We start from the raw sequence: 26574 nt of genomic DNA on the forward strand, positions 1-26574 counted from the left end.
CCATAAATTTCCATGCTTTTTGGTGATGCCAAATTGCTACTTGATTTATTAGATAGTGAGAATTCTTTTTATTACTAATCATAAGGCTGAGCAGAGGAGCAAAATCCAGCTAGAAAGTCCGTTTACATAGCCACTGGTCATGACTTTCTGTTATGTGCTAATAGCTTATATTACCTATGTCATATCTTACATTTACCTGGGTATATATAATTTTTATTTACAAAAGAACTACTTTTAATTTTATGGCTACACAGAAGAGGTCTAAGAGAAAGGACAGCTTGGTCTGGTGATCATGAAAGGAGATACAGCATCTGGTTCCTGCTGAACTTAATTCTGAACCAAGGAAACAAAGTTAGCATGACTCACATTTGATGAGTCATGTAACAATTCCAACAGTCTGGAAGAGCAAGGTAGCTGAGTGTACAGGTTTGTACTCAGAGATAAATATCATTCTGCATATGAAATGAAAAGTAAGAAGCCCAATAAAAAGTAAAATTTTGCCAATGAAATAAAATTTTAAAATGCAGAGTAAAGCTAAAAATACCTTTGGGTGAACTTCAAGTACGGTGTATAATCTATGACAGCTGGATAGCTTCCATCCAATCCCTCACCCTTGAGACAAAAACTGATAAAACAGAGGAACAGTGATAAGTTCATTACAAGAAAATTATATGGCAGTGACAGTTGAATATTACCAACCTGAAACTTCATTTTTCATAATTTTTTCATGTTATAAACCCTAATTTCTAAACATTTGCTTTTATTCTGAAAAATACAGAGAGATGTCAAGAGAGTAACAGGAAAGTTAACTGAAGCAACAAAAACAGAAGAATTATGGACGAGCTTGGAATTTTCCACATTTAACATCATTTAAAGGGTTTGCAGAGTGCTTATGTAACCATTCTACTAAGTAAAAAATAATTTACTCAAAAATATTTCAGGGTCTTTCTCCTTTCAGACACTTACAGGTGCTGGGCTGCAGGAAACTGAGGAATATAAATGAACCTAACTTTTGGAAAATGTTCTTAAAAGGCTGTAGCTTTATAAAGCTTTCATTTACACTGTATTCTTTTTTGTACTGGATATAAATTCTTGCATTTTGACCATATTTAATTATCACAGAAGTAACAAAATTATCATGCTTCCACAAGGCTCATATTCCTCACTCCTCCCATCTCTATTACTGAAAAATAGATTCTAGTAAGTCCCAGCTTTTGCTAACTGAATTGCAAAGTGCCATTTTTGACAATGCAGTAAATTAAGTGCTATTTGGGAAGTACATTTAAAGGGTTTTTGTATTTTATTCCCAAAGAAATGAATACCAAAGAAAACAAAAAAGCACCCCTGCAAGACCACAATTATCTAATTCCATATTGCTGTGAGGGGAGAAAAAAAAATCAAATTATGTTCTCACACAAGCTCTCTCATCTCCAGCCCAAAGTCTTTCTTACAGCTCCACATAGATAAGGTAGTCAGTATTTAGAAGAGACACTGAACTGAAAAAAAAATCTCATATGTAACATGCTATGGCTTCTCAGCCATTCAAATCACAATACTATGATGGCTCTGCCCAGTGGGGCCAAGCAATAGTACAAGGGGCAAAGGGCAGAAACTGATGCACAGGAAGTTCCACCTGAATATGAGGAAGAACTTCTTTACTGTGCAGGTGACCACACACAGGAACAGATTGTCCAGAGAGGTTGTGAATTCCCCCTCACTGGAGATAGTCAAGAATCATCTGGACACAATCCTAGAGCCATGTGCTCTAGGATAACCCTACATGAGTAGGGTGTCTGGATCAGATAACCCACTGTGGTCCCTACCAACCTGAACATTCTGTGATATGTGGCACAATAAAAACGCTCCTGTTCCCATTTTGCACAGAAAATTCCTAGACTCTTAAAAGCTCATTGACAAAATTTACATGTCTTCAAGAGCCAATCATTACTCTGAATACCATTAAGAGATTCCTTTATATTAGAAATCAGAGAACAAAGAAAGAACAAGTACAGTCATACAACTAAGCTCTCATACCCTAGTTTGTGCCACTGAGGCTTTTGTGAGACAAACAGTCGATGATTATTTATGAGAGGATTTACATACTGCAGACCTAATCTTGCAATGCTTATTCATGTATAGCTGTAGTCCTTCCAAGTACAAGGCTAATACAGAAGCAGTTTAATTTCAGATTATGTAATGCTTAAACTAATAAAATCTGGTAAGATTTGAATTTTGCTGTACACAAGGCTAGCACTCTTATCATCCTGCAGCACACTTCTATTCTTCCAGAACATATGTTAAGGATGTAGTTAAGCCAATCTAATGACAAAATGCAGGGGAAAAAAGCTATCCTGTGTTTTCAATCTCTCCCTTCCCATTGTTTCCCTTTTTTAAAAATGAAACAGGACACTCCCCTCCTTACAGTGGTATAGGCACTTATCTGACTCCATGATGGTTCAGGAGCCATCAAGACCTGCATTTTTAGGTTGTTTTCTCTTTTTTTTTTCTTTCCCCACCCAGTTGCAGCTCCACAGGCAGCTGAACTAAATGCTCTTTACCACCAGAAAGGGCAAGCATTGCTCATTCCTATTTGTTCCTTTTCTTCTCTAATCCTTACGCTCCCATCATCTCTGCCACTAAAAGGGATGCTTCTGTGAACTAGCTAACTACAAAAGAACTATCCATATTTTCAATGGGTATGTTTTGTCATTCACAGAAGGGTCCAACAAGCCTGGCATAGAGGTACATAAACAGGAGTAAATCTCCGAAGGGCCTTTTGGCAATGGTCAATGACTCAGTGCATGCAGCAAGGCTACTGTTCTGTTTTCTGCCAGTTTACCTCCTATCTTGGTTTGTGACAAGCACTAATGCTACTGCAAGGCAAATACTAACAGTGAATTGACAGAAGAATGGAGAACAGCATTATCAATCTCCTTTTCCTTCTGCTGGATTATGAAACTATCCGCCAGTGGCTCTGCCTGAGGCTAAATTGGCCCAACCCCACGTATTAACAAGGTTTTGCATCAGCCAGGTTCGATCATTTTACAGGCACTGTCTGTAATCTTTACACATTGTTGATGGGGCTTTTTTAAGATATATACACATATATAGACACACCACATTGGGTTTCTTTCTTACCTAGGGTGTGCTTGCACCTTTGTTACCTCAAAACACAGAATTAATCATATGGGAAAGCCCACAAAAACCTGGCTAGAAATTGTAAAGGTCAATTAACATAAGCAGTTCAGCTGCAGGTAATTATAACACAAATTGATATTAAATGGTCATTTGTAGGTTAAGTTTTTAAAATTTAGAAGTGATTAAGTTAAAGATTACCTTCTACATATGCAGTTACAAGGCTGTCCTTGAGTACCAGGGCATAACCAAGTACTTAACTGCACAGTTTTCCTTACAATTTAAAAAGAACTTTAAAAGATTTCATGTCTATAAGCTTCATTTAGTAGGTTTGAAATATCTTCTGCAATTATACTTCTGATTGCTTTTAGGATTTTGATACCTGAAAAAACTACCACATAATCATGCAGTTATATAAAAGCATAACTTTGTTCTTATCTAGAAAAGCCATTCAAGATCTCTCTCCTTCTTTCTTCGCCTCAACTTAAGTTTTGTCTTTCAAACTACCATGGGAATTTAGGAATATTTTCCATAATACATTGATTTATAAGTACTTTTCCTAAGTATTTTGTTAAGAATCATGCAAATACAGTACCTGAAATCAATTGCATTGAGTCCCAACAGCATACCAGCAAGCATATTTGCTTCTTCACCAAGAACAATTGCTCCATCTTCATAAAACCTCCTTCAATAAAAAAAGAAAATTAGTTCAGCTAATACCACTTTCTCTCAAATAATAATGTTTTTCATATTTAACAGAAAACTGAAGAAATCCAGTTTAAACAAAAACAATTCATGAACCCCAGAGGCATTCATATTTCATTTCAAATATAGCAAACTAATAGACTGAATAGCACAGAACACCACAATCTTAAAGCACAGAAGAGTTTAGACACAAGCAAAAAGAATTTTCATTAGTCCTATGAAATAGGAGAACAGGATGGATAAAATGCAAAGAAAATTATGGAGGTATGTTATACTTTACCTCTAAAAGGAAGAATTTGTGTCACGTACATAAGGAAATAATGATTCCATCACATGAAAAGAAGTTCTCTCTCACAATTATACTTTTAAAGTTCAACATTCAATTTTCATTCTTAGTAGTTGATCATTAAAAAAAATATTTTCACAAATCAGCTATTTTTCAGGTAGTTTACCTTTTCTTAAAATATTGCATGCTGGGAAGATGCATGCTGAAAGGTCACCAGAATTTACCTGAGAATTACATGTGACAAGAGGGAAACCAAGAGGTGTTCAGTACCAAAGGCAAGGTTGAAATGTCACTTACTAAGAACTGAGATGTACAGTTCACCTTTACATTCTAGCAACGGATGAGTGCAAGAAGGCACCGGATTACTGGATACAACCTATATTTCAGACAAATACAGCAATACTGCCCTACCAAAAGCTCCATCTGCTTTAAGAACTGCATGAAAGCTTCTGGATTATTCAGAGAGAGCTCCAGTTGGTGCATGGTGAACATCCAGAAAAGACATGTTTTGTGGCACAGCTTCAGAAATTGAATTGTGCTCTAACACATGCTGTGAGAAGTCCCACTTTTGCAGTTTTGTAACAGACAGCCATTTGCTATAAGGAGATGAGTTGTCCAAGATCTTGGATGTTCTCAGTAGAAAGAAGAAATCTGTAAGACCTCCTCTCAGGAGACTAATCTAAGAGAATTAGAGATAGAATCTAAGAGATTACAGTCCTGATACTGAGGCTAGAAAGTACAAACTCAGCTCTCTACTCTCTGACTTCAGGAAGGGCACTCGGAGGCTAAACCAGCCACTGGCTGAGTCAGAATGCTGAGCTAGATGGACCCCTCTGTCTGATTCAGCACAGTGACTCTTGTTTGTGAACAAACAGCAGTGCCCCCAGTACATGCACATTACCATCCATTTCACTGGCATTTGTAAAATCACTGCCAGGTACCAATCTGCACTCTGTTCTTGTAAAATAGTGCATAGGAAGAAATCACACAGAAAGGACACGGCACACCTTCAATGGTGAGATGCAGAAGTTAGCCTGGCAGTGCCAGTGTTACTTTAGACAGCTGCAGTAATCCAGCCAAAACAACAGTCCCCTCAGAAAACCCACAAATCTTCATTCAGTGCTATACACTTGACATCTCACAACACAAAAGTCTGCTCTAACTTAAGTGTCTGACCAATTCTTTAGAAAAATAATTGTGTCCATGCTTAATCCAACCCCTTCTCCAAGTGTAATATGCACATCCAGTGCTAAGAATGGGCTGCCTCATTAAAGTACTAATTTTACTAACTAAACACAACAGTAAGGTTTAAAAAGAGCTATCAGCATCACAGATAATCTCATATTCTACATACACATCTGTAACACAAGAAATTTCTATTTTATACAAATAATTATTAAATACGGATACAGCAAAATATATAATTTAAAATGCTAAATAAATGATGCAAAGCATCACCCAAAAAATTAGGTCAGTTATTAGGTATCTGAAATCCTACATGGGAAAAGAAAATATGTCCATTGTTGCTAGTGGCTTTGAAATCAACACAACCAAAACCTGAAAGCGTAATTTTTATTTCCATTAGATGTATTTAAAATATTACTTCAAAAGAAACTTTGCACTTACTATGTTTGGAATGCAAGAGAGGTTGTTTCCAAAAGCTATACCACTGAAAGAACATTCAAATATATTAAACATTAACATGTTCAAATAAATGAATTTGAAACTGCTAATCAAATAAGACCATTGTTATCCACTAAAAAAACTACACTACCAGAACAGGGACAAAGAATGTACTACTTAACTACATAGTTTGTGACCCTACTTTTCTTCATGTCCCCCTCAAAAACCCATGTGACTTTTTAGTTTGAGGCAGCATGAGTAAATCTTTTGCAGATTTTCTTTGGATTATGTGCTTCTTGTCTACTATGAATGCAAGCAAAACTGGGTGAAATAAGAGAACAGGTTTTGAAACTGCAATGAAATGGGATGTTTACCTAGTTGTGTTTCAAAGTCAGCTTAATAATGGCAAAATATATGGAAATCTCTGGACAAATAGTATTAAAACAATACTCTAAATAAACAGAAGTCCTTACAGAGAAAATTCTTACTGTTTTAAAAGCCCATTCAGTATATCTAAACTTTCAGAGCGCTGAAGTACCACATGTTACAGATTCACTTGTATTCACACAACTTCATCAGAAGTCTTTTAAGATGTACTTGTTACAAGATAAAATATCATCTAATAATCCCATTATCTAAAACCAGCCCAAAACTGCCAGTCTTTTCTATCAAAAAGCATATTCTTGTCCCTGTTTTATCATTAGAAGTTACAACAAAAATCTCATACACATTTTTCTTATTCTATCAAGAATACTAGCTATGCCTGATCCTTAATTCTGCTATTCTAGATTTCTCATGAGGTTCCTGGAAGTCTCTTTCTTTTTTCTTCAGAAAAAGTTACTATAAATTTTTTTTTTTTACTGAGTCCTTATGCTTTCTATCAAGCATATCTAATTTTGAAAGGAGTCTATCCTTACTACACCACAATTTCATATTTAATTCCTGCTTTAGAGAGGTTTTCTTCACTTCTGACTTTTCAAGAATTCCAGGCTTGTTTCCACATTTTTAAAATCACAAAAAGATTTTCAATTTTGCAGTTTTACCCATGCAAAAACCAATTGATACCAACTCTAGATATCCTTTACTAGGTTACAGGTCTTTGTTTTATTAATGCCATCCTTTACTATACAAATCAAGTATTCACTTCCAAACATAAGCCCCTCACTTAAAATTTACTAAAATATTGCAAAAATAAAATTCTTATAGACCTGGTTGTTTTGAAGTCTCTCAGAGCTGTGGAAATGTATTCAGACAAATGTTTTTCCATAAGTGCTACTCTGATCCATGCTCGACCCTGCAAGACAAAACAGGTATCAAATATTTAAGCATTATAGAAAGAAACAGTTTTATAATCTGAAAACTAATACCATTGGTTTACCTGAGTAAATGACAGATTAACAAAACTACCACTAAACAGAAATGGTTGCTAGGATGCACTTCATTATAGCAATAATGAAAATAGAAAATCCATTCTTAGAAGGACACAAAGTCTACTGTAAAGTAAAGTTCTCCAAAATTTTAAGGAGGGGGTAGACGGATTTTTACTTGTATGATGCCATGAAGATTTTTTGCCTTTTCTTTTATACCCCTTTTATATACCTTTTTATAGCTTTTTGTAGTCTTAGTGCTTTTTGGCCTACATTCTTATATTTATTTGTCAAGCTAGGAGACTAAACATCTTAGAAGCCTCGTAATTAGGGATCAGAAAGCCCCAGACACCAAGGTCCTCTCCAGAACACATTTTGTAAACTAAGACAGAACCATCCAGGGGAAGGTTCCTTGGGGAGGGAGGGCTCACTCGAGCCTCCCACTGGGGAATTTTTGATAGATAATGCTAATTAGTAAGACCTATAATGATATACCAGATCTTTTGTGGGTGTGCATTGTAGTGTGCACTGGGGTGCATTCCATCTGGATGTAGTGCACCTAAGGATCCTTAAAATAAATACTGAAGTAAAACCCCTTTTTCCCTTCTAACCATGTTTGATTCTTGATTTTAAGACCAGGAAAAGGCATCAGTATGCTCCAGCCTTTTGAAATGCTCATGTATGTGAGAGGCAGAAGATCAGGGGCAGAGAGCTTTTCACTTTAAAGTCAGTGGTATTGGAAGTATCCAGTTGGTTCCACTGTAAAGCAATAGTAACTTCCCTCAAAGTGATTCTGTGTTCATTCAAATATTTGTGGGATTTATATAAAAAAATGAGTTGTGCAATGTTTTTTCCCCTTAGTAACAACATCATTATAGAAGGTGCACATAAAATACAGACACAAAATCAAATCCAAGAGGCCTAAATCTTGAAGAGTCCAAACGCAAAACTTCACTCGAACAGTTCCATAAAAAACAGCAATAACTTTAAAAACCCTTAGGAAAGCATGTTGTGCTGTGTTTGCAGGTCTAGTGCACAGGATTGTAGTTTACAAGGGGGAGACATGGCTGCCACAGTTATGATTGTCTGTTTGAGAACACCAAGTCTTGTAACCCATATAAACTTACAAACAGTTATATAAGTAGTAAAATGTCTTTATGCTTAATATATTTAGTGCTTATTGGCATATCACTACAGACATTCTACCAGAACCAGTAGTAGACTATAATCCTACTTCAGGGTGACCTAACTGTGGCCTTCCAGCACCTCTAGGGAGCCAACAAGAAAGATGGAGAGAGACTTTTTATAAGAGCATGTAGTGACAGGACAAGGGGGAGTAGCTTCAAGCTAGAAGAGAGTAGGAAGATGTCTCTGCACATGGCAAGGGAGTTGGAACTAGATGGTCTTCAAGATCCCTTCCAACCCAAACCATTCCAACATTCTATGAAATACTAAATAAAATTGCTTTCATAAATATCAATAGCACAGCAAAAAAGTTAACATAGAGTGCACTAAAATTAAAAGGACATTTACCTGGATAGCTGCCCTTATGTTGCATTTATTTAGAACATGACTGAAACCATCGAACTGATGATGCTGCTTAGCTTTGGACTAAAGCCTACACACCTCCAGTGAAAGCAGAGCCAACTAGCATAGGCAAACCCCTTGCTGACAGCTTCCAGGCTGAGGAGGACACTTATTTGGACCATCAGTTAAACTGATGGGTATTTGTGTCAACATGCTCTCCATCTTTTCAGATCCAGACATACAAAATACTCCCCTAAAAAAGTGAACGCCATTCTCCACACTCACTGCACAAATTAGGTTCTCTGTCTACTATTTGGCATGAAGTATTCGACAGAGTAAAAGAAAGTTTTAATTTATTTAGAAGAATATTTCAGAAAATAACCTTGCATCTTATTATCTACTGAATTTAAATATTCATATCTATTAAAATCTCAGAATTCAGAAAGACCTTTAAAATAAATCTTAAGAGCTGATCACACCTATTCTATTAGTGCATAAATTCTATATGAAGTAAAATTATTAGAAAGGGAAGGAAAAAAATCACTCCATTTCTACAATTTTAGTATTTCTTACGCATGTCCACAAGAACTTAATTTCCCTTAACATACTGTGTTTTCAAAAAATTATGTAAGGTAAAAAATGTGAGGACAATCATTTTATAATATAACACAATCCCTGAATAGAGATTTTTTTCTACTGAGTAACAAATTTTAAAGGAAACACATTCCGATTTAAAAGTGGAGTGTTTTAAAAGCAAGTATTTCCTAGGAACATACAAAAAAAATATTTCAAACAATGAAAAAATATGTAGAGTAAGCTAAGTACTACGGGTTTTTTTCAGGTACAGAAATGTCACAGCAATGTAATAAAAAAGTCACTTTAGCCTTTCTCTTCCCTACCTTAGCTCTAGAAGAACCGACATTCTCCATGTTCTCAATACTGCAGATGCAATTGTGAGAGACTTTTCGGCAAGCTACGCGAATGTAGTCCCAGAAACTACGAGGACTTTCATAGCCGAACCAGGTGATCTGACCTTAAATCAAAATACAAGATACACAAAGACTTATGAACCTCCTTCTCTGCTTATTGGAAATAAACGTAATTAAATACTCCCCGATATGCTGCCTTTACTGAAAGGATTTTATACAAACAAGTCCATGAATTCCTACTGAAAACTGACAGATGTAAAAAAACTTGCATTATGCAGGTCACCTTGGTTTGAAAGTGATGCACAAAGAGAAGTTTGGGGCTTTGTATATTTACGTGTGTTTTCTTGGGTTCTTTCTTGTTATTATGATAAAATAATACTCAAGAGTCCTTCACAGAACTCTTCAATCACAACAGAGCATAAACTTGTGACTTAAATATATGAGGCAAGAAGTATTTACACTATTTCTATAGGTAGTAGATACATTTCACTAATACAGTCGAGAGAGTTTTGTTCTTTAAAAAAATTATATAAGTAAAAATATAAAATACCACTTTGCTGTGGTAGTGTTATCTTTATTTTAGGAGCAGACTGGAATTTTTCAGAATGTGCTTTCATTTGAAGAGAAGCTGATGCATAAACAAAAAAGTTTCGCAGTCCCAATTCCTTTTGAGTATACAGAGTATTCCTTCAGAAGCTGAGCGAAATTAATTGAGCAGATCATTACCCCTTCTGGAACTACAACCAAAATCCTTCACATTTTTTCCAGTTTGGAATGTATTGATTGCACTTAGAAAATGAAAGGCAAACCTACATAGCACTTGCAACATCTTCACAGAAAATAAATTTTATCAGAGGAACAACAGTTCAACCCCATTTTTCAGAGTGAACAGCACACTCTTCTCACTTTGGACATACCTGCAAACAGGTATGGAACAAGAATGGTTAACATTGCCCGCTGGTGACTGCCAGCATTGCTGGCAAAACCTTGTCTCCATATAAAATGAGATCTTATTTTTAAGCTAATTTTATCTCACTTCAAGTCTTGAGTTGCACTTATGAAGCTTTACTAACGTATCAGAAAGACTTCTAACTCTTTTTCTGTAGAAAGCTTAGATTTCAAGAAAGAATATACTACAGTGATACTACAAATCATACATACTGAAAATAAAATCCAAAAAATGCATTTTTATCTGACATGACCAGACTTAGCTTCAAGCACAGCCAAAGTAGTGTCAAAGATCTGTCCCCTGGGATCTGAAGAAATTCAAGTGGCAGGTTCTTCTTCCCCTAGAGGGTGCATGTAACTTGACATTGTGGTCCATCTGCTTACTTCACCACAGATATATTTATTAAATTCAAAGCATGATAGAAGACTTAAAAAAACAAAAACAAAAAAAACCCCAAAACAAAAACAACACAAAAAAAACAACACCAAGCAGGAAGAATTAATATATAATACCCAATATGCTAAAGAAAAAATAAAATTCCAAGGTGCCACAGTTACCATATTTTTAGACCTGCTCAGCCCTAAGGACTAAAATAAAAGAATTTCCACAAGGTAAGTGCTTTTACAAACTTACTATCTTTGTTGAAATGCCAAGTTTAGTGGACAGCAACAAAAATTCAACAGCATTTTATCAACACAAAAAGCTAGAGATATTTTTCATATTCTTCACCAAATCAAAAACATTTCTGCCCTAGGAACTGTACCTACAAAATTAAATACAGCTAGAGTGTGAAGATGACTTTGAATCATCAATTCCAGTTCCAACTAATAAAGGCAAGCATATGATATATTAACTTTTGCGGCTTTTCTCAAACTATCTTAAGGGCAGAATATATTCAGCAAAAAATAAGTTTCACACCAGTTTTCTGAAGCTGCTAATGCAAGGAAATTCCTTTTACAAATGAACACCTGAAAAAGACATGGTCATTTAAGACAGGAAATACCTTTACAACACAGCACACAGCACTTACTTGGCTTACACTGATCAACAAAGCCAGCTGGCCGTACTTCAACATACTCTGACATTACAGTGGGCTCCCATCTCGTTTCAGCTCTGTGAGAAGGTACAACTGATTTCAGACTTCAGTAGGAATTTTCTTCACTTGAAACTCACAGCCAGCTCAGCATCTTTTGTGAACCAAGGTCTCCTGTATTTCACTAGTCTGTCTATACAACTTTAAACCTTGCCCACACTCTCATAATTTCTCAAGAAAAACTTTCTAAACCTATCTATACACAGAAAAATACTGTAAAAGACTGAGAATAGTGAGATGTATTTTAAGAAACACTAAATAGGATATTAAACTGTATATTCACTAAAATTTTAAAAGCTTTCAGCATGTGAAATTCTATTTGGTCCTCAAAGCACTCAATGCACACACCCATGAGAACCCTCAAGAATGAGGAATGAAATAGCTCCCACTACTCAGCACTTGTCAGGCTGCGCTGCAGTACTGTGTCCAGTTCTGGTCTCTACAATTCAAGGACAGGGTTGGATTGGAGAAGGTCCAAAGGAAGGTCAAAAAGATGTTCAAAGAGCTGTTGAACCTGTCCCATGAGTAAAGACTCAGGTTTTTTTTCTCTCTAGGGAAGAGAAGACTCAATGGGGGAGCTCATCACAGTATTCCAGTGAGGGTGAAGGCTCCTTTACAAGGAGCCACACAGGAGACAAAAGGCAACACGTACAAGTTCCACTGGGAAAGGTTTCATCCCAAGAAAGAAATTTTTTACAATAAGAACCAAAATTCACTGGAATGACATCACCAGTGATGTGGTAGAGTTTCCATTGCTGGAGGTTTTCAAGATGTGATTGGACAGGGTGCCAGATATTGTCATCTAGACTCCCCTTCCCACAAATGATTGGGCCAGATGATCTTTCAAGGACCCTTCCAACCTGGGCTGTTTTACAATTTCAAATACATATCTACATTTTAAAGGTCTTAATAAATTTGAAAGCTAATTTTAGTACAGAACTTACATTGCGTCAAAGTACTTCTTAAGGAAAGAGGAAGTTTCTCAGGAGGTGCAAAGGACAAAGAGCATGTGGTCTTTGCCATGAAGTTCATATGTCATCTGAAGATGCAGAAGCTGACAGCTATTCCAACAGAAATGATGTTAGTTTTGTCAGCCAAACAAAACTGTTAGGTAAGCACGGAAGCTGCATGTGCAATAGTAAACATTGCTCAAATTAATTCCATCCTTGTCTACAGAGCCGCAAAGCAAATAGAAACAATACTGTGATTTTTTTTTTTTTACTTTCACCACATTTTTGCATACTGCTGCACACCTACTTCTGTCAACCCATTTCTGTTCTGACAACTAGATACAAACATCCACAGTTATTGCAGATCCTTTTCATGCCCAAGAAATTCTTCACAAATAAGATTAAACAGTTTGATCCCTACTCAATCACAGTCCAATTTAATTTACAAAGTTCCACAGTTGCAAGAAGTAATGACTAGGATGCTCTAAGGTACAGGCAGGTTTCCTCCAGATTTCCCTACATTATTTAGTTTGCAGCAAATTTTTCTATCTGACAAAAAGTAAGTTTTAGTACTACTTGCTGGTAATAAACTGACAGTATAGTCCTTTGAGGAATTCTGGAGATACCTACTCTTATTTCAAGCCTACAGAATGAGTCATTAAATATTTACAGTAGTTCATAAACTCAGTCCTCCAAGACAATTATAAATTCATTTACAATTTTTCTCCATACAAGAAAAATGAACTAAACCACAAATTACACAACAGCTCTCCTGTTTCTTCTTAGCAAAAACCCGATATGGATCACTATGTGTGTAAAGATACTAAATCTAGTAATAGAAGCTATTCTGCTAATAGCATTATTGCACCAAATAAAGGGCTACCACAGCTTTATGTTTATTTTATCTTTTTTATGATAGTAGTGCCTTTAGTTCTTATATCCTTAACCTACCTTTTTCACTTCCATTATACCACCATTACCTTAATTATTTAATCCAGCAGACTTGTTTCTCTCAGAACAAAGAGCATTACAAGCTGCATTTCACTTACTCAAAGAGCTCCTAAAATGTAGGAGTAACATAGATTGGATAGAGAAAAGCAGCTTCCATGGAAAACCCTAGCAGAAGCTTTTGACATGTTTATAACGCCTCCTAAACATACAGTAAAATAGGCACACAAAATTGCGGAAGTGTCAAAATAGCACAGTACAGCATATTGTTTTGTGTCCTCATGGTGATAAGTGCAAGTAAGTGTACAGATGACAGGTATGCTCACAGTAACCATGATATACAAAAACTACACAAGTCACAAGCAAGATGCACTAAATACATTTACACATTGACACTATTTCTAAACATGCATACTGGCTAGCTGTTTGGACATAAAACATTTTCACTGCATAAAGGATATTACACTGAAAACATAGTAAGTCAGCAAATGCATCCAGGAGTCTAGTTTTCAGAGATACGTTTGAGATGATAGCCATAGAAATCTACAACAGTTATTCACGTTTTTCAGTACTAACTCATTTAACACTAATTTAAAGTGATAGGAAAAGGCAGAAAATAATGCAACTTAGTGATATAGTAAAGATAAAATACACATCACTTTGAAATTACTTCAGGTTTTAAATCAGCTTGGATATACGTGAGATCAAATCCCAAGTACTGTTGCTGAACACTTTCGATGTCCTACCATTTCTGCACTAACCGTATATACTCAGCTGATCTGATAAAAAGGACACTTACAGGAAATATACCTGAAAAATCTGTGGCCAGAAACAAAAACAAGAAACCACACAGATGACTACAAGATACTACTTCATCTCCACAGTACAGAATGGTCAAGAAGGGAAAAAATTCCAAACAACTATATGAGAAAAAAATGGCACCTGAAATGATTCACCTTGCTTTAAAGATTATCAAACACATACACATTTGTACATAAATTCGTAAAATCCCTTTTAGGACTATGGGTCTTATTTGGACCTTCAAGTACATTGTCTCTGTATCCCCCCAGAGTAACACTTAATCTGTGCCGTACTGTAAAACCATGCAAAAGCTTATTTCTAAGAAGGAATAAGAGTAATTAGTCACTCATCCTTTCTTCTGTTACTTCTTCTCTCCTCCCTTCTCAAGATTTTCAACTGCTCTGTCTAGTAGTATCATATCTTGACAGCAGGGATGCTGTACAGTTTACTTTAATGACAAGAAGAACACATGCTTTATATCCTCCTCATTACACTTTTTGGCCTACTCCACATGCTCAATACATCCAGCACCTGTAGGAAGTATCAGGTATACTGCACATGTAGCGTTACACAGTACAGGGAAATAGCTCTCCACTTTCTAGAGCATAAGGCAGTCAGTGGCTTGCAATCCCTTAAAAACAGCTAATACAGCTTGCTCAAACTCTCTCTTCCTTAGGGCAATACAGATTGCTTTTATTATCAACAGTGACCTATTCCTAACTGCTACTTATTGGCATCAGTGTACATGTAGCTGTAAGTTAGTGCCATAGCGTATTACCTTTTTCAGAACTACTTTGGTGCCATATATGCCAACTCTTCTGTATCACATGAACAGATACCTATATTCAAGCAGCATTCGAAGACCTCTGTTGTGTGAGCTGGTTTGTTTCTGCCAAACTTGTTTTACTACTAAGCAAATAGCCACATCTAAAATATTCTTAGGAATATGAGCAACTGGGCTAAAAAAGTGCATTCATGGGGAAAGTCAACGGTTTTCTGCCTGTTTGACTTCTTGGCCTGGCTCACTACATGACCCCACGAAGACCACAGCCAGGAAAGCTAAGAACAAAGTCAAAGTTGGGCAGCAGGGGGAGAATAAAAATCTGTAGCAAACTGCACTGAGTTTAAGAAATATCATGGAGATTTCCATTACAACTGGACAATGTCATGAATAATCTGTAACAGACCTACTTTGAGCAAGAGGTTGGACTGGATGACATTCTAAGAAATTTTCCAAACTTAATTCTTCAATGAGAGTGAATGTAAAAAATTGAATCAACAAAACCACTCATGGTGGTTAAATTAAGAATGCTATTTCATTACCCTTTTGCTATTGGGAGCATCAGATCAGGTACCTATCAAAAATCTATTTTACATGGTGCTTCTGTTGCTACAATGACCATTTTTTCCACAACATCTAGGAAAATGAGGCTTGGAGAACTACTATTACAGAATTCTTAATTGCAATGGTTTTAGAAAAAGCATACAACTCTAATCCCTGTAGTTGAACTCTTTTCCCTTTAAAATACCTATTCTTCTTCCTGCCATTTTGGTTTTGGTTTTTTTGTCTGAATCCTAACTAAGCATGAAATCAATAAGCAGAAACAGTCACTATATTCCATCAAGACTATGCTTTGCTCTTTCAAAATACATTAAATTTTATGTCAGAAAAGAGTTACCAGTAAAAGTTTTCTAATAAAAGTAAACTTCATACTTTATAACACAAAGTAAGTACTTTTTTTTTTTTTATTCTTCCTTCCTCACCCAGTACTTCCAAAGGAAGCTAAAGATTAAGAACTGTTGTTTGCCATGGCCTTAAGAAAGTAAAATTCTATACACTTAAACTCTCAAATCTGGATCATCCATTTAACTACACTGCCATGGAATTATCCTGACAACTTTCATACAATGAAGCTATTTATCTTACCATAGACAAGCAGATCAAGTATGTTCTGCCAGTTTCAAAACACTTTATACAACCCACTGCAATGACCAGTCTGCTTTGGGCTCCTACTGACACAAAGTATGCGTTCATAATACATTAGTCAGTTCCATCAATAAGATACAATTTCTTTCAAGCCCTGAGTTGTAGAATATATACCTTCTTCAGATTTGAAGTGTCATGGTACATTTCTTATCTCAATTTCTATTATTTAAATTTTTTTTAAAATTACATGCCATCAACTAGCTTATTACCAAAATATTCCCCCTTCTCAACACAATCCACAACTCCCTGCCTTTTTCCATAATTTTATTTAACTCTGCAAACTTAGAAAACCATACTAGCAATTACAAAGGGAAGACTGGAACAAAAATTTAGCTATTTGAATTTCTCTATTTCTTACTTGAAATGATTTTTTACTTGCAAATTCCATTTGCCAACCTGTCAAGGCTTCTTCTCTGTACTGCCTGTCCTAAATAAAAAGACTGTGAAGCAAAAGAATGTTGACGAAAAAATAAAATTTACAATGATTTTTGCATAAATATTGCTGAAGCTAGAGGAGAAGGAGAAAAGAGAAAAATTTCCCTGCAGAGTCAAGCTGCTAAGTACCTGTAATCACACCGAAAATGTCACAATGTGACAAACCCTATGTTTCTACCCTACTGCACAACGTTTTTTTCCTCCTCTGACAGAACCACAGCAGGTAGTAATTGTGCTACTCAAATGTCAGCCTACACACAATATTGTTCACGAAGTTTGGTTATGAATGCTAAAAAGTATGAAAATGAGTAGATTGTCATATTACACATCTATATTTAGATGATTAGTATGTTCTTCATAATCCTCAAATCATTTCAGAAACTGTACACAGAACTGAGAAATGAGAAGATGCTTCCAAAGTCTTCCTCTAGTGACTGCTACTGCTAAGGCACACTCTGTTCTCTAAGCAAGGCAGCTTCCCCTAGAACAACTGGAAAATGCAAACAGGCATTATTTTGAATTAGAACATTTGACTTGATACAAGAAGAAAATCAACAACTGACCTTTCTCAAAAGCAATTTAATCCAGGACATTCCAGTAGCAAAAAACAACTTCATTACGGGGTGGGGCAATAGAATGAAAGGACCTAAACACAGTATCTGGAAAACAAGGCAACAAAAGCAAGGAAGGGAGAAAGAAATGGGAGCAGCACCAGATACACTCTGTAGCTTCTATTGAAGCAGGTAACATAATTGTCTTTCAGATTCTTAGGACACAGTCTTATCATAAAGCAGAAAAGCAGACAGAGCTCAGCACCATGGCAACACCCACTTGCTTAATTACCAGCCCAGAAGGCTTCCAACAAGATCACTGGAAACATGTTTCACAGAAGTAGTTGCTTTCCCTTTTCCACAGTAATGCAGAAAATCAGGAAGATAACAGCAACAGGACAGACACACGAAGAAAGCCAATGTTTTCATTCAGCATCAAGGAGTTTGTACAGATGTACACTGGTTTTGTATAAACAAATTCTCATGGCAAAATCATCACCAGTAAGGAAGTTAATTAACATACCTTTCAGTCGATGACTTAGAATCTGTTCCAGAATGGCTGCAAAATTATTAAATTCAGGGGAAGTATCATCGATAGTTTCAAAACAGGAACGGTCAATCAGAGTCTTGACTGAAAACCTAGAGCAAAAGTATGGGACAAACATAAATTATATGGATAATTAGTGGTCCTCTACAGCAGGACAGTGGTTTGTATAAACCAACAGAGCAAGGAACCAGAATCCACCTTGAGGATTTCAAGTTCAGTAAAAGCAACAGGAACACACAAAACATTCAGATATAGTGTGGAAGTACAATCATGATTGCTGATCTTAAGCATAAAGTCTTAAAAATGGAAAGAAAACAAAAATCCCCACCCTTTCCACACAGAAATGAGCTAATTATTTTTCTCTTCTCTAAACTATTTTAATGAAGTTGTAGAAAAACAAGCACTCAAAACATCCAACATCAGTTTCTCTTTGTAATCCTAAACACAACCATTTTTAGCTTGATATTATATCAGGGCTCCTTTTATTCCCAAAATCCATGTCCAAGACTCAAGTATAAACTTCATCCTATTATGAGAACACTCTAATTTCATCCTAATGCAAAAATAATCTAGACATATTATAAAACAATGAATTTTTATGCATTATTAACTCTGCATTCACTTAGTCTGATTTCCCTCTGAATGGGGGTAATCCTTATTCAGCACTATATTACTTTATTATTATGCTAGCAAAGCTTTCAGTTTTAAATGATCTAACATTTAAAATTGGAAAGGCTGAATCAAGTCACTGTAAAAAGCAGACAAGACGAAACTAGTCAACTAGCCAGTATGCTGTGTTTAGTTACACCAACATTTATACAAACTTATTCAGAGGATAATTTAAACCTCAACAAGTGTGACAAAAATTCTTTTTCTTTTGCCTTCATAATTTTAATCATAATCCATTTTTATTTTCCTTTCTTGTTCTTCAGTTTTCAGTTTCAAGACAAATTTCACATGTTCTCAAACTTAAAAGTATTAAATTTGAAGCATTTACTACTTTTTTTGCAACTATCTTATTTGTATTAATAAATACTACATACTACAGTCTGAGGAGATAGTTTTCACAACACCCAAATGCCAACAGTACCAACTTACGATGATCTCACTCTGCCTCGTCATCCCAGATCCTATACCTGAGTGAGCACTGGCTTCCTCAGTTTTGCCAATTCTACTTTTTATGGTGCTTACTATGAACTGTTCTAGATTTTCAGTACTGGAAAGGAGGGGAGAAGTGCCTCTTAAATAATAAATATCCTCCACAGCATCTCAACACAAGCAGTTCTATGGCATAGCTGCAGAAGCAGCACAGCATCATAGGCACAGGCAGGAATGAAGCTCCTTACACTGGTACTATTTTCAAATGCTCTGTACTATAGAAGTAACTGCCTCCTTAGTGGAGTCAGCACAGCCTTCTGATGAACAAAACTAATATGCTCAAACTGAACTGACACATAGCTCAAGAGCTTCCACTCAATTATGTCTTTCTCAGTAAACTGAATAAAGACTCCCTGTTTTACCTTTCCTGCAGGCTTCTATTGTTGAAGTGTTTTTTTGCAGGACAGGAATTAGGGTGGGGGAGGAAGCTTCTCCTGCAGTGCCAAATTATGACTCAGTTTTGAACTCCTCCACATTTTTAACCAATTTTTTAGTAAGTGAGAGACATGCATGCCCACCAGTTAACTGCTATTGACTCCTCTAATGGCAGAACTTACTGCTTCCTCAAAGCTGTATCAGAGCTGAGAAATTTTTGATTAAAAAATGTCTTCATTTTGAAAAATAAATGCCTATAGCAATGCCATGACTAAGCTAATATTAACTGCAACATGATGATTCCTCCCACACCATGCAGGTCTGAAAAAAAGAAGGTGCAGCGCATCACTCACTCACAGATACATACACAAGATAGACAGTGAGTTAGCAGTGTGATGTACTGCCCTGTATACAGGAATATCATCTTAAAACTCAGAGATATGATCCTCCATAAACTGTGAAACAAAGTAGAGTACAATATATAGCTATGCCTATTTTTCCTGTATTCAATGTCATACTTGAAAGTTCACTAATTAATATTGTATGGAATACCTATTCAGAAATGGAGACATATTCAAGAAGAAACACTTAAGAGCAATTTCACATACACTTCTAAAAATCAGAGATAAGCAATTTATTTTATTTTTTTAATTGTAAAGCATTCTGCAATTCAACTGAAGAAAAAAAGAAGTAGTTTTTAAGGAAATAATAATTTTTAATATACCTAGCATCTAATGATAAAACACAGTCTAAGAGCTCATCATCAATAATGGTGTTCTTTTTAAGTGCTCATATTACTGCCATAACATACACCACAGAAATGTTAATGTTCATCTTTCACCAAAAACCTAAACCTTTATAGTCAAGTTTGGTTAAATTTGCTTTTAGGAGAACTTACACCGAGTGCAAGAATGTACTTATTTTCATAGGCCATAGCCTTATCTCTTAGGCAAATACTTGTGTGTTATCCTTTTTTCTCCAAATACTACGAAGAGGCAAACACATATTTAAGTGCAAGTTAAAAGTCATAAGCACATTTTGCATATTAGATATTCACACTTCACCATGTTTATCATGTATATTGGAAAAAGGATTTAGAGCATATAGAATCTATGTCTTTGAAAAAAGGTTACACTGTAAGCATTAGTTAAGCAATTCTCCTCAGTCATTGTAGTTGTTTCCAGTGTATGGCCCCCCAGACTGGAAAGCCCATGCTCTTGCACAGTTATGTGGAGCCACATGGGGACTGAAAGTCAAGAAACAAAAGGTCAGGTCTAAAGTACACATGAGCTATGAAGAAAAAAAAGTCCAAGTAGCTAGAGCTGGAGCTGTTTCTTTGGTTCCCTTTATTGGTCCCGTCTTCACAGAATCTCAAAGGCTGGAAAAGACCTTTAAGATTGTGGAGTCCAACTGTTAACCAACCATTAACTCAACGGTGCCAAGTCCACTGCTAAACCTTGTCCCCAAGTGCCGCATCCACACTTTTTTGGGATGCTTCCAGGGATGGTGATTCCACCACTTCCCTGGGCATTCTGTTCCAATGCCTGACCACCCTTTCCACAAAGAGGTTTCTCTGAACATCCAATCTAAACCTCCCTGGTGCAACTTGACGCTTTTTCCTCTCGTCCTGTCACTTGCTGCCTGGGAAAAGAGCCTGAGCACCACCTCATTCCATCTTTTCTCCACTGGGCGGCCGCAGCAGCACTGCACTCCAGAGCAACAATCCACCTACACATCAGAGGTTAACTTCTGAGTGGACTGTAAGAGCAGATGAGTAAGGTAGCTTCTGTTGCTATAGTATCTGTTGCTTCAAGATTTTTAGAAAAATGTCTTCCAAATGACCTTCATGAACTCTGATGTTTTTGGATTATTACACATTTTTCTCGGTCATGAATCTACTCTCGCTTGAGCCAAAAAGAAGATGTAGAAACAGTAGCATTCTCCAACCTTAAAAAGGCCTTCTGAATTATGTAAGATGGAGACACTCCTGAATAAGAAAGACTTAAACCAATCTTTTTGGCACAGGTTCTTCCACTGTTTTGCAAGATGCGCAAGAAGGTCTCCCAAGTTTCTTGAATAACTCCAAACCAAAGCCAAACCTTTTGTGGATACATCCCACATCTATAGGCTTATTTCCAAAACAGAAACAAGCCTCTAATCAAAAAGCAAAAAAGCAGGAAATTAAGACTGCTGTATGAATCTGTCCCATTTCTTTGTCAGATTCTGCACCTCCTTTTAAATTTTCAAATGAATGAAAGGATTTTGTCAAGTTTATTTAGCGTGCAATTTGGAAAGTGTCATTAAAAAGCTATTTTAAAGAATTCAAACTATTACTATAGAATAATCCCTAAGATTATAATATAACATGCCTTATGCTAAACATGGCTTGGTCATGAAACCAGACAGTTCAGCTAAGGGTCAATGTCACTGCAACAGGTCTTATGTGAATTAGCAAAATCACTGTTTTAAAAATGTATTTCCTAACAGTTGTTCAACTCTGTGTTAACAGTCTGCATTTAAGTTACGAATGTCACTTCCGAGGACTGTCTCAGTTGTTCTGTATCTATACAGACCTTTGATCTATGAATCCTATCGAAAACTAGATTAAAACAAGTTGAGCAATCTACAACCAGTACAAAATCTCAGTGCCATTTACTGGAAAATGGAAGGGATCAAACTTAAGAGAAAACAGGTAGGGAGAGAGACAAAGCTTAGAACATGCATTACATACTCAAACAAACAAAAAAATCCTAAGAATTATTCCAATTTAAATCACAGCTGTGCAGTTACAAAAACACAACCATGCATTTTCATATGCAACTGGTTTATGGAACTAAAATCTCTATGCCACTTTCCATGGCTACAGTGTCACTCAACATTTCAGTAGAAAAAAACTGTTCCTTCCAAAACTGTAAATATAAGAAACTATCCACATCTGCAGGAGGGGTTAGGTATTGTCACTGTAAGAAAAGATGAAAACCCTTAAGTCTGGTATAACTAGTAAGCAAAAATATGCTAAATCGAAACTTTGACAAAAATAATACATTAAATTATCAGACTGTTAACAGATAGTAACTCAGAAGAGTATCTTCCTTGTGATCTTTTCCCTTCACTGGGGAGCAGGTCATACCATCCAAATTCAATTTAATCAATTGACTGGGGCTATTTTTTACCAGAAATATTTCACATTTTCACAGGACTTTGATTGGAAAGGGCTATTATTTCATGCTTTTCAATACTAATTTGGCTATTCCTAACAAGTAAAGCTTTTCTAGAATAGAAAATGTGTAATAACTACAATAAAGCACAGAAGTATTTTAAACATTTACTCTTGGACTGGCAAAATAGAAATATAATAAATGTACACACATCATAATAATACAAATCCTTTATCCTCAACATCCTTTCCAAATTTTAATGTGTATTCACAAACTGAGAACTTCAGGTTTCATGAAGATAAAGCAAAATTAAGTTGCTTTACTGAAAATAATAAAAATACACCAATCTCAAGCAGTTTCTGCAGTAGCTCTTTGTTCTATATGTGTTTAACTGAATTCCCTCAGATTTTTAAGCATTTTTAAATACGTTACATGATCATTTCAACTTCAGGACAAGGACATCAAATAAACCAAAAAACAATATAATGGCACAGAGTACAGAAGAGTTCTTCTCAAGTGGGAGGCAGAGAAAAATAACAAGTTCTGTAGAATACAATATATTCCTTTAAAAAGAACTGTTTATATCCTGTACAATTGTATAACTACTTGATAAAACCTGTGTTTTCCTGAGCACGTAGATTGGCAATATCTGCATCTCTGTAACAACAGTGAAACTGAAAACTTCTATTTCTTTTATTTGACCTGCTTCAGCAAGTTTGATAATTTTTTTTTTTTATTTTTTTTTTTTTTTTTTTTGCATAGCTTTTTCACAGGTAGGAGCAGAGATAAGCATACAAGCCTGGGAAAAGACAGAACAGTACTGATGCTACACAAACACAGATACTATGACTTGAAGGAATATTGAAGTAAATTCTTTTATTCTTTTCATGAGATACATGATACACTTTGTAAAACCTGCTAACAATATACAATAAAAGAAGAAAAAAAGAAGAGAGGGAAAATATGAGGTTTTATGGGTTTTCGAAAACACTGCTGCAGCATTAAGTGATGATAGCACAAAATTATCTAATAGTTGTCCTGGCACTTTAGCAAGATCTGCAAGAAATAAAATTATATCACAACCCTCATGAATCTGTTGAAGACCTTTCTCAGACAATATTCAAATTCCTTTAATAACTTCAAAATTAAGCAATTGAAACAAACGACCAAATGGAGCCATTGCTTCCAGCATATCCACGTATTTAAAAGTTTGCCATGACGTTACAGGACAGTGCTGCACACCTGGAAATGCTGCATGAATTCCACAGTGACAGCAGTGGAAGCCCTTAAACAGAACGTCATAGGAACTGTTATTAAGCTTGCGTAAGCTCAGCACTAAGATGCTAAAAAAAAAAAAGAAATTTGAATACAGTAGTTCTAGTACTGCAGATCTCCTGATCTAGATTTCGTAGATAAAAATATCCCGGAGCGCAGCCTCCTCGGGCTGCTCCTGCGGCACCGGCACGCTCGCAGGAGCACACGGTCAGCGGCTTCCGCGGCGGCTCGAACCCCTTCCCGCCGGATACATCCCATTAACTCTAAACCTCATCACATTAACTCTGGACCTGACCCGCGGCCGGACCGCGTCAACACCGCGTCAACTGAAGGGCAGCTACACCAGCTGTGCCCGCACGACTCCAGCGCTGCCGAGGGCTCATCCTGCCCTGCCTTGCTCCCGCACCGCCTTTCGCCCGAGAACGCAAGCATGGTCCCGAGAACAAACCTCTCAGTCCCCCGCTTCAAAAAAGGCCATTCGACACCCCGAAGCAGCGGCACTGCCCGGTGAGCCCCTGCCCTCACCCGCCGCCAGGACACCCTCCCACGAACGCTCCCGCAGGAGCTGAGTCAGGATGGATGCAGGAGGCTGCCCTACCCCGCAGGGGCCGACACCTCCGGCCTCCCTCCGCCGGACAGGGCTGCGGCGGGGCCGCCGCCCGCGCTCCTGCCCCCGACCCACCCGTGCGGGCCGGGCCCCGCGGGCTGCGGCGGCAGCGAGGGGGGACGGTCCCCTCGGGCGGGGCAGGGCCCCGGCCCGGGGCTCACCTGCACACCGTGATCAAGTTCCGCCTCTCCACCGCGGCGTTGCGGGACGGGACGCTCTTCCTCCGGGCGGAGACGTTGAGCCCCCCTAAGCCGAGGGACGCCATCTCCGCTGGGCAGGGCAGGTGGAGCCGCCGGGGCTGGCGCGGAGCCTTTGTTCCCGGCCTCCTGCACTCCAGGATGCTGCGCCTGCCGCCGCCACACGCGGAGGAGGAAGGGGATGAGCACCCGTGTTTTCCCTGCTCCTCCTCCCGCTGCCCGGCCCCGGAGCGCCCGAGGCAGCGGCGGGTCGGGCGGGGATGCGCGGGGTCCCCGCGGCGGGGGCGGCTCGGCCCCCCCGCTCCCGACAGCCGGGCGGCCACAGCGCCGCAGAGCGCCGACACCGCCAGCCAATCAGCGCGCGGGGCGCGCGGCGCCGGCGCTGCCTGGCGGCGCTCCCGAGGGGCGCGCGCCGCCGGCGGGAGCGGGCGTGGGGAGGTGCGCCTGAGGCGGCGGCGGGAGGCGCGTTCGGTCAGAGCCCCGAGTGAGCCCTGTGGCTCTCCGAGCGTCTGTAAAATTGTGATCTTCCTTTAATTGTTATCGATTCTTTCCCTTCTTAGCGAGTTGGTGTCTAGAATGTGCGAACTTCCCTGGTTGTAGCTTGTAGAGTTTGAAAGTCGTTAATTAGAGTCATAGAATCGCAGAATCATTGCAAAAGACCTCCGCGATCATCGAGTCCAACCTTTGAACACCATCATGTCAACTAGATGCCACTAAGTGCCATATCCTGTCACTGCTTGAACTCTTCCAGGAGATGGCTCCATCGCCTCCCTGGGCAGTCTGTTGCGATGCTGGACAGCGCCTTATGGGATATGTAAGCTTTACAGGCCATACTTGTAGGAATATGGGAATGAAGTGGGAATACACTTTACCACCAAACTACAGATGGCCCAGCTCTGAACTAAGGCATGCTTGGAAGAGCTCTGGGTATAGGGCTTTGCCTTGGTGTCAAGATGCAGAATTGCATGAAGTTCATGTCACTAGAAGACAGGAAGGTACAACACTTGAGAAGAAAACCTAGCAGTAAACTAATTGTGGTTTGTGGCTGTGAAGAAGTAGATTTGGCTGGATAGTTGGGGAGGTATGAAACTGTATGGATTAATTTGATTTGCTTCCTTTATGGGAGGAAGTTCCCTTTCAGCCTAAGAAAATCACTTTCTTTCTTTGCAATGAGGATGAATGGTGAAGTAAATTTTGGCACAACTCTTCATTCTACCGAGTTATGCACATAATATTCCTAAATGTATCTGTTAAATTCCAACCTATCCATTCCTATCAATGAAATATAAAAACTTCTGTTTACTGACATGCAAATCCCCACTGGCCTATGGTTTTTTTGGAGAATACCCCCTGTAGATATGAAGTTATTTCTGCCAGTTCCTGTCAAACAAGTACTGTGTCCAGCACAATTGTGTTACATGAAGAGGAATTATGTTGACATAGGAATTTTGAAAAGTAGATTACCGTATAGATGACGATTTTTTCGAATGTAGTAGCATGTAATTTTTTTTCCTCAGAAGTTATCTAATAAATTGATTCAAGTATTACCACTTACCAAAACTTTCAAGATCATCATGTATTACTTGGTATGCTGTATTCTCACCTCAACAGGTAACTGAATAAACTTGAACTAAGCTTTGTCTTAATTGAACTTGATATGAAATGGTACGTAAACTGTTCTGCCTTCTCTAAAGTAAAGCTTCTTCTTTGCTTGGGTGGATTTTTTCCCAAGCGTATTACCATTCAAATTCACTACAAGGTAGTTAATAATTTTGTTTCTGCCTCTCTTCTTCCCTGCTCCAGAAACATCATAAAGAAGTGGAAGCACAGGTAAACCTGAAGGAGGATATCCTTTCTACATTGGAATCAAGAATAATACTTTTAAAATTAATTTTAAATGGCTCTACTAGTACAAGATTGAAATAAGCTATTATTCTTTACTTCTTCTTTCAGACTATTGAGGGCAAATGT

At 37.7% G+C, this 26574-nt stretch overlaps 1 protein-coding gene across 2 annotated transcripts in view; it reads right to left on the reverse strand.

Moving 5' to 3' along the window:
• The window catches only part of RUNDC3B (RUN domain containing 3B), a 50476-nt gene extending 25584 nt beyond the window's left edge, over nucleotides 1-24892 (reverse strand). Inside the window, exons 1-7 of one of the 2 annotated variants that reach the window (XM_032113089.1) lie at nucleotides 17810-17868; nucleotides 12559-12675; nucleotides 11552-11634; nucleotides 9543-9676; nucleotides 6958-7043; nucleotides 3731-3820; nucleotides 545-625 (exon numbers count right to left, since the gene is read on the reverse strand). In XM_032113089.1, the coding sequence (XP_031968980.1) occupies nucleotides 545-625; nucleotides 3731-3820; nucleotides 6958-7043; nucleotides 9543-9676; nucleotides 11552-11606 (446 nt within the window). In that variant the 5' untranslated portion in view covers nucleotides 11607-11634; nucleotides 12559-12675; nucleotides 17810-17868. Of the gene's footprint in view, nucleotides 1-544; nucleotides 626-3730; nucleotides 3821-6957; nucleotides 7044-9542; nucleotides 9677-11551; nucleotides 11635-12558; nucleotides 12676-17809; nucleotides 17926-24567 lie in introns of those variants that run through there. The other variant, XM_032113080.1, reaches the window with a different exon arrangement.
• Between the last annotated feature and the right edge of the window lie 1682 nt (nucleotides 24893-26574).

Source organism: Corvus moneduloides, chromosome 1, assembly GCF_009650955.1.
Source record: "Corvus moneduloides isolate bCorMon1 chromosome 1, bCorMon1.pri, whole genome shotgun sequence".
Lineage (NCBI taxonomy): Eukaryota > Metazoa > Chordata > Aves > Passeriformes > Corvidae > Corvus > Corvus moneduloides.